General features: G+C 48.5%; 1 protein-coding gene across 1 annotated transcript; it reads right to left on the bottom strand.

Moving 5' to 3' along the window:
* Positions 1 to 2,125: 2,125 nt before the first annotated feature.
* LOC144587145 (uncharacterized) lies at positions 2,126 to 4,761 on the bottom strand. The gene is given in 4 exon segments (XM_078386683.1): positions 2,126 to 3,005; positions 3,007 to 3,673; positions 3,676 to 3,849; positions 3,852 to 4,761. Coding segments are annotated over 4 exon segments (2,631 nt in total).
* Positions 4,762 to 7,576: the final 2,815 nt, after the last annotated feature.

Raw genomic sequence — 7,576 nt, 5'->3', positions numbered from 1 at the left:
TGCCAATTCTCCTCAGACTGAAGAAGCTACTTGGATGAGCAATGAAACTTTTCAACCTCCAGTTGCCATGAATTAATTTCAGGCCACCATATAAGGTTCTTTATGCAACATAAACAATTCTGACTCGGCCTATACTTCCTTCATATTGTGTTTATGGCCATGGCAAAAAAAAAAGTTGACCATGGCTGCTCCAGTCGACACTGTAACAGTTCGTTGCAGGTTCTTTTCATTGCTGAGAGTTGTATGTTGAGGTCTGGCACTCGGCTTCATTTTATTGAGTGATACCATTGGTCGGGGCCATAGATTTTTACAGTCATAGATTACACTTTGCTATGGATGATGCAACAAAATGCAATTCAGAGTTCCAGACATATAGTGAAGGAGCAATTTCTAATTCACTGTAATTTAGGTTTGTAGAAGCCAGTAGTTTTTCCATTCCAAGATCTCAAGCACTATTGCTATTAATAGATACCATTTCACAGCCCTTTCTGAAGAGAGGGAGTATCTACTTGCTTTTACTGTACCGGTTACGTTTCTTTCCCCTCATCCACAGCCTCAGTTACAATTATGGGACCCAGCATTCTCCTGTCTCCATGCTAATCTTTTGTGTAGAGTCCCTGTGTACCAAGAAACAGATGCTGCTTTTCAACAGCAAGCTCTAGATTATTTCAAACAGAAAGATGCTGTTCTGTTGTGGGTCCAAGACCAACAAAGAGCCGCATACACAGTAGTAATTCCACTCGGTTTACTGGCAATAACATAAAACAAACAAACACACACACACACACATACACACACACAAAACCCCCACCCACCAATGGAGGGTTTCCGAGCCTCCCTTCTCTATTGGCTAATTGCCCAGCGTCCTTGCTAATTGGGGGAGGGAAAGTTATCCTCTGAGGCTGTTATTCTAGGGAGCCAAGCTCAACCACCTGGCTCCAACTAAAACCTGGAGAGGACAATAGTGGAGTTGATCTCAAGACATAACACCCCTCACTCCATAGTCCAAATAATCTCAGCTCACATAGTCCCTTAAATAATTAGGCGGCCTCTGCTCTCGCTGGGAGTGCCTTAATTCCGTATGGGGTTCTACATCCATCCTTGTTTCCGGGGTTTTCGCGGCTGGGGCGGCAGCTGCTTCTAGCGCCTGTGGTAAAGACGCTTCGGCAGCTGCTGTCATCTCGGCCAGTCGTGACATCTCTGGCCCTGTGGTACTACCCGGCTCTGTAAGGCCCTCTGGCCCATCTCCCTCCTTGATAGATCGAGGCCCGCAGTTTACTGTCTCCTCAGAGCAGCTCCGTCTCAGCTGCACCATGGCGTCTGCTGGCAAGCGACTACGCAGTTGCCCTATGTGCCTCTTCAGGGTCCTTCCATCCTCTATGGCAACCTCATAAGACACCAGCCCTGTTACTTGAAGGACTCTGGCCGACAGCCAGGCAGGGTTACCCATGTAGTTCCTTGCCCACGCCGGGTCTCCACAGAAAAACCCACATGGTGCTTCACGCACCTCCGTTTACGGCCACCGATCAAGGACTCTGTCCGGGTGGAGGCGGTTGAGACGAGTTGTTAGGCGGCGTCCCGTGAGAAGCTCCGCAGGGCTGTGACCACTCACAGGGTTAGGTGTGGTCCTATAAGAGAGGAGAAAACAAGCAAGTTTCCTCTCCCACTCAGTCTGGCCAATACGTTGGAGTGCCTCCTTTGCAGTACGCACCATCCTTTCCGCTTAACCATTGGTAGCAGGGTGGAAGGGTGCTGACCGCATGTGATGGATGAGATTGCTCTCCAGGAATTCCCAGAACTCCCGGGAGGTAAAAGCCATTCCATTATCTGTCACAACAATATCCGGAATGCTATGGATGGCAAAAATTGGACGTAGGGCCCGGATGACCACCAAAGCTGAGATTGAAGGCACCCGAACCACCTCCAGCCACTTGCTGTAAGAGTCTACCAGAATAAGGAGGATCTGGCCATGAAATGGTCCTGCAAAGCCTAGATGGAGGCAGGACCAGGGAGACCGCATAGGCTCCCACGACTGAACCGGGCCTTGAGGTGGATCTGGGCATGACTCCTGACAGGCCCTACACCGCTTGACCCAGGCCTCGGTCTCTGCATCCAAACCTAGCCATCATACATAGCTCCTGGCAAGGGCTTTCATGCACACGATTCCAGGGTGCGCTTTGTGCAGGGCCAAGAGAATTTGTTGCTGCAAGGGCTTGGGGATTACCACTTGACTTCCCCAAAGCAAGCAGCCCTTATGGGTTGATAGTTCGTCTTTGCGGGAAACATAAGGCTTAAAGTATTGATCCGTCTGACCTTTAGGCCACCTCCTCCCCACCCAATCCAAAACACGGGAGTGGACGGGGTCCCGGGCAGTACGCTCTGCCACATCTGCAGCATGGAGAGGCTGATCAGGTAGCTCCTCCAACAACATGATTTGGTGAGTGGGTGCCGGGTCTGGATCTATGTCTGGCAGCGGCAGGCGGCTAAGCACATCGGCATGTCCCATTGCCTTCCCATGGCGATGCTGGAGAGCATACTGGTATCCTGCCAGGAAGATGGACCAACGGAGGAGCCTAGGGGAGAGGACCTGTGGTGTCTGGCGATCAGGTGTGAACAAACCCAACAACGGCTTATGGTCGGTCAAAATGGTAAAGGGCCGTCCATACAGGTAGTCGTGAAATTTCTTCACTCCTACCACGATCGCCAGGCCCTCCTTATCAATCTGCACATAATTATGCTCTGCCGGGGAAAGAGTCTGTGAATAGTATGCAACGGGGACTTCTTTCCCATTGGGGAGCAGATGGCCAAGGACGGCACCAATACTGTAGGGAAAAACAATGCAGGCAAGCACAACAGGTAATTCCTCATCAAAATGCGCCAGTACTGAGTTCGAAACTAGCAAATCTTTGACCGCTTGAAAGGCGGAAGCCTGGGGAGGGCCCCAGGCCCAAGAAATCTTTTTTCCCAGAAGGTGATGCAGGGGCTCTGCGACTGCTGCCGTGTGGGAGGAAGGTATGATAGAAATTCAAGAGGCCAAGAAACGCTTGAAGCTCCTGCTTGTTGGTAGGCGTGAGAGCGTCCTGGATTGCCTTTAGCTTGCCTTCGGAAGGGTGGATTCCTGCCGCATCTATAGAAAACTCAAGGAACTCCACCCAATCGACCCCCAAAATACACTTTTCCCGCTTAACCTTAAGGCCGCCCGTCTTGAAACCTTTTAACAGAGAACAGAGGCGGTCGGCAAACTCCTCCTTGGTAGAGGCAGCAATTAATACCTCATCAAAAAACGGCGTAACCCCTGGGAGCCATTTAAGAAGGGAGTCCATTACATTCTGAAATAATCCTGGGGCTACGCTCACCCCAAACTGAAGGTGTTTAACCCGGAAGGCGCCCCTATGAGTAACAATGGTCTGCGCCTCCGCTGTATCATCATCCACAGGCAATTTTTGGTACACCTGGGCCAGATCCAGCTTTCCAAAAGCCTTAGCCCCTGCAAGAGTAGCTAATATGTGGGTCACCACTGGCACCGGATAAGCATGGTCTTGCAAAGCCTTATTGATTGTACACTTATAGTCCCCGCAGATACAAACGTTCCCGTTGGGCTTCACTGGAGTAACTATAGGGGTTTCCCACAAAGTGAGGGACACCAGTTCCAAAATCTCCTGCTCTAATAACCAGTCTTTGGTTTAAGGGCGAAGGGAACCCTCTGTGCCTTAAGCCGCACCGGATGCACCTGCAGGTCAAGCTGAAGGGAGACTGGAGGGCCCTTGTAACAGCGTGTGTTGAAGTCCATGATGGCAGTTTTATTAATCCCTTCTATCCCGATGCCCAAGGGTCCGAACCACACCAGAACAGAAGGCTTGTGCAGTGACCTTTCACGACCAGGAGATCTAATTTGCCATTAAAATCACCATATTGCACTCTAAATTTGCCCTGCCCCAGTATAGGCACCACATTTCTCAGAAAGTCAATCAAGGTATAACTGGGGTTTTGGAGCTGAGGTCCTCCCCTGAGACATATTCTTCGAAGAGTCTCCACCGAGATTATAGAGGCAGCAGACCTGGTATCTAACTCCATTTCACAAGGGGACCCCTCTATGGCGACTCGCACCCTTATTTTAGCTGAACTAGAAGGATTGGGAAGGCGCATTACCTGGAGTGGACATGTAAAAAGGGAGTGTAGTTCCACCTCGAGCAGCTCTGCTGAGTGTGCTGATTTCCGGCTCCCTGTAGTTCTCCAGATGGCCTTAGAGCGGCAGATGTGGGCAAGGTGGCCAACCCTCCCACAATTATGGCAGGAGGTGTCACGAAAATGGCAAAAACGGCACTCATAGTCCCCCCCACAACTAGCACAGCTGGCAGCACCTTCAGACCGGTGACTGCTGATGCGCATTGGGTGGCTACTCTTCCCTTTTGGGGCCTGGTGCATCTGTAAAACTTCATCTCCCTCCGAGTCATTTGCACTCCTCTCCCAACCAATCTGATTAACCACCGGGCAGCAAGACAGCCGTTGGTCGACACCGGGGTGGCCCTTTTCCCAACCAGTGGTGAAATCCACAGCCTTAGCAAGGTCGCATTGGGGAAGTACGACTATCTTACTGAAAAGCTTCTCACTCCGCAAACCAAAAATAAACTGGTCTAGGAGTACCTCGTTCAGCTTCTTGAACCCACACTTTTGAGCGAGGTGGTGCAAAGCGGCCAGGTACTCCCCTGCATTCTGTGAGTGTTTGTGGAAGTCCCACCGGCGTGCCAACTCTTGCGGCATAAAGTAGTCTGCCAGAATCTTTAGGAATTCCTGGCTAGTAACTTCTGCTAACTTCTTTGGCTGAATCAAATCTTTCACGAGATCAAGGACTTCCACCCTGCATGAACTGATAAACAACGCCTTATTCTTAGCCTCCGCTGTAATCCCGCAGTACGCCAGATAGTAAGCAAAACCATCCTGCCCAGGAGTCCCACAACTCTGGGCGATTCGGGTTGAATGGCAGCAGCAATCCTTGAGCCTTCATTTCTTACAACGGCGGCGTATGTCAAGCAAGGTTGCTGGCCATGTGGGCTTGCAACCGGCAGCCGCCTGAAGCTTTTCTGATAGCTGGAGCTCAAGGGAATCCCACCTTCGTCGCCACTGTTCTGTAGTGGGTCCAAGACCAATAAAGAGCCACATACACAGTAGTAATTCCACTCGGTTTACTGGCAACAACATAAAACACACACACACATATAAAAAACCACTGCCCACCAATGGAGGGTTTCCAACCCTCCCTTCTCTATTAGCTAATTGCCCAGCGTCCTTGCTAAATGGGGGAGGGAAAGTTCTCCTCTGAGGCTGTAATCCTAGGGTGCCAAGCTCAACCACCTGGCTCCAAGTAAAACCGGGAGAGGACAATAGTGGAGTTGATCTCAAGACATAACAGACACCTAAATATAACCAGAAGAAAAATCGGTGCCATATATCCCAAATTCCTATTTACACAGTATTTTCCTCATTATGGAGCTCAGTTGTTCTTGTTTTTAACCATCCTCTTCCTCCAAATCATATTGATGAATGCAAGTGGGGGATACTTCAGGATTAACAAATACCATCGTTTAGTCGTTTAGTCATTTAGTCGTGTCCAACTCTTTGTGACACCATGGACCCGAGCACGCCAGGCCCTCCAGTCTTCCACTGCTTCCCGGAGTTGGGTCAAATTCATGTTGGTGGCTTCGATGACACTGTCCAGCCATCTCATCCTCTGTCGTCCCCTTCTCCTCTTGCTGTCACACTTTCCTAACATCAAGGTCTTTTCCAGGGAGTCTTCTCTTCTCATCAGATAGCCAAAGTACTGGAGCCTCAGCTTCAGGATCTGTCCTTCCAGTGAGCACTCAGGGTTGATTTCCTTCAGAAAATGGATAGGTTTGTTCTCCTTGCAGTCCAGGGGACTCTCAAGAGCCTCCTCCAGCACCACAATTCAAAAGCATCAATTCTTCGGCGGTCAGCTTTCTTTATGGTCCAGCTCTCACTACCATACATCATGACAGGGGAAACCACAGCTTTGACTATGCGGACTTTTGTTGGCAAGGTGATGTCTCTGCTTTTTAAGATGCTGTCAAGGTTTATCATCGCTTTCCTCCCAAGAAGCAGGTGTCTGTTAATTTCGGGGCTGCTGTCTCCATCTGCAGTGATCATGGAGCCCATGAACATAAAATCTGTCACTGCCTCCATATCTTCCCCTTCTATTTCCCAGGAGGTGATGAACCTGGAATGTAAGATCTATGAACCTGACACAACTCCAGGAGGCAGTAGAAGACAGGAGGGCCTGGCGTGCTCTGGTCCATGGGGTCACGAAGAGTCGGACACGACTAAACGACTAAACACACACACACGATGGGACCAGTGGCTGTGATCTTAGTTTTTTTGATGTTGAGCTTCAGACCGTTTTTTGCACTCTCCTCTTTCACCCTCATTACAAGGTTCCTTAATTCCTCCTCACTTTCTGCCATCAGAGTGGTATCATCTGCATATCGGAGGTTGTTAATATTTCTTCCGGCAATCTTAATTCCAGTTTGGGATTCCTCCAGTCCAGCCTTTCGCATGATGTATTCTGCACATAAGTTGAATAAGCAGGGGGACAATATACAGCCCTGTGGTACTCCTTTCCCAATTTTGAACCAATCAGTTGTTCCATATCCAGTTCTAACAAATACCATATAATCCCGCAAAAATGGATCAAGGATGGAGGAAGGAAGAGTATTCACTGTGTTATATTGGTGCTTGGAATCACTGACTTACAGATGAGTTATTTGTAATTAATTTATTTTTCTAACAAACTTACAAATGTTTCTTTATAGATTATAGCTTACCAAATCTCTGAGCCAGCCTGACAAGGGCCACATTTGCTGAGAAAATCTGGGTGCTATTGTTCAAAAAAGGCCATTTTTTCCCAAGCACTCCAATTCACTATGGTTGCAGCCTAACCAGCGATGTCTACACTTCCTTTGTGGTGTAGCTGTAAGGTTTATTTACTTTCAATAGTTACTGTCGAGTGCCCTTACTAAGCGGCAGAGGAAAAATATCCCATGAATCAACGCTGGCTCATGCTATGCCTCATGTTGAAGCTTCATAGTCGATGCTGAGGCAATGAAGAGGGGGACAAGCAGCTTGTAGTGTTCAGTTGTTTGTCTGCTTTTAGAGTCACCATTAGTGTCCATCTTAATTACTTTTGAAAAGTTGACAAGAAGAATAATGAATTACTGTGGGGACTGCAGTGATACCTTTAACCAATTACTTTTAAATTTTTAGTTGTTCCCACCTTTGATTTGAATGGCTCTTCATGCATCTTAGTGTGGTCAGCTACTGCCTATAAAAGCTCACATTCTAATCAATGTGATCAAACATCCAGTCCTCTGAAAAGATGGCTAATCTCATATTACTTTTGCCCACCAGTGGAAGTCTGTGTCAATCTCAGCTGTGTTTTGCCCCATTTCAAGAAACCAGTGCAGGCATTTGCTATCATCACACAGCAGCCATGCAATTCTGCAGGCAACAGCAAAGGCCCATCTTAACCTTAACTTGCAGCAATTCTCAGCAGAAATGCATGTGG

This window comes from Pogona vitticeps, chromosome 1 (genome assembly GCF_051106095.1).
Source record: "Pogona vitticeps strain Pit_001003342236 chromosome 1, PviZW2.1, whole genome shotgun sequence".
Classification (NCBI taxonomy): domain Eukaryota; kingdom Metazoa; phylum Chordata; class Lepidosauria; order Squamata; family Agamidae; genus Pogona; species Pogona vitticeps.
This window is presented reverse-complemented; position numbering and strand designations above follow the sequence as displayed.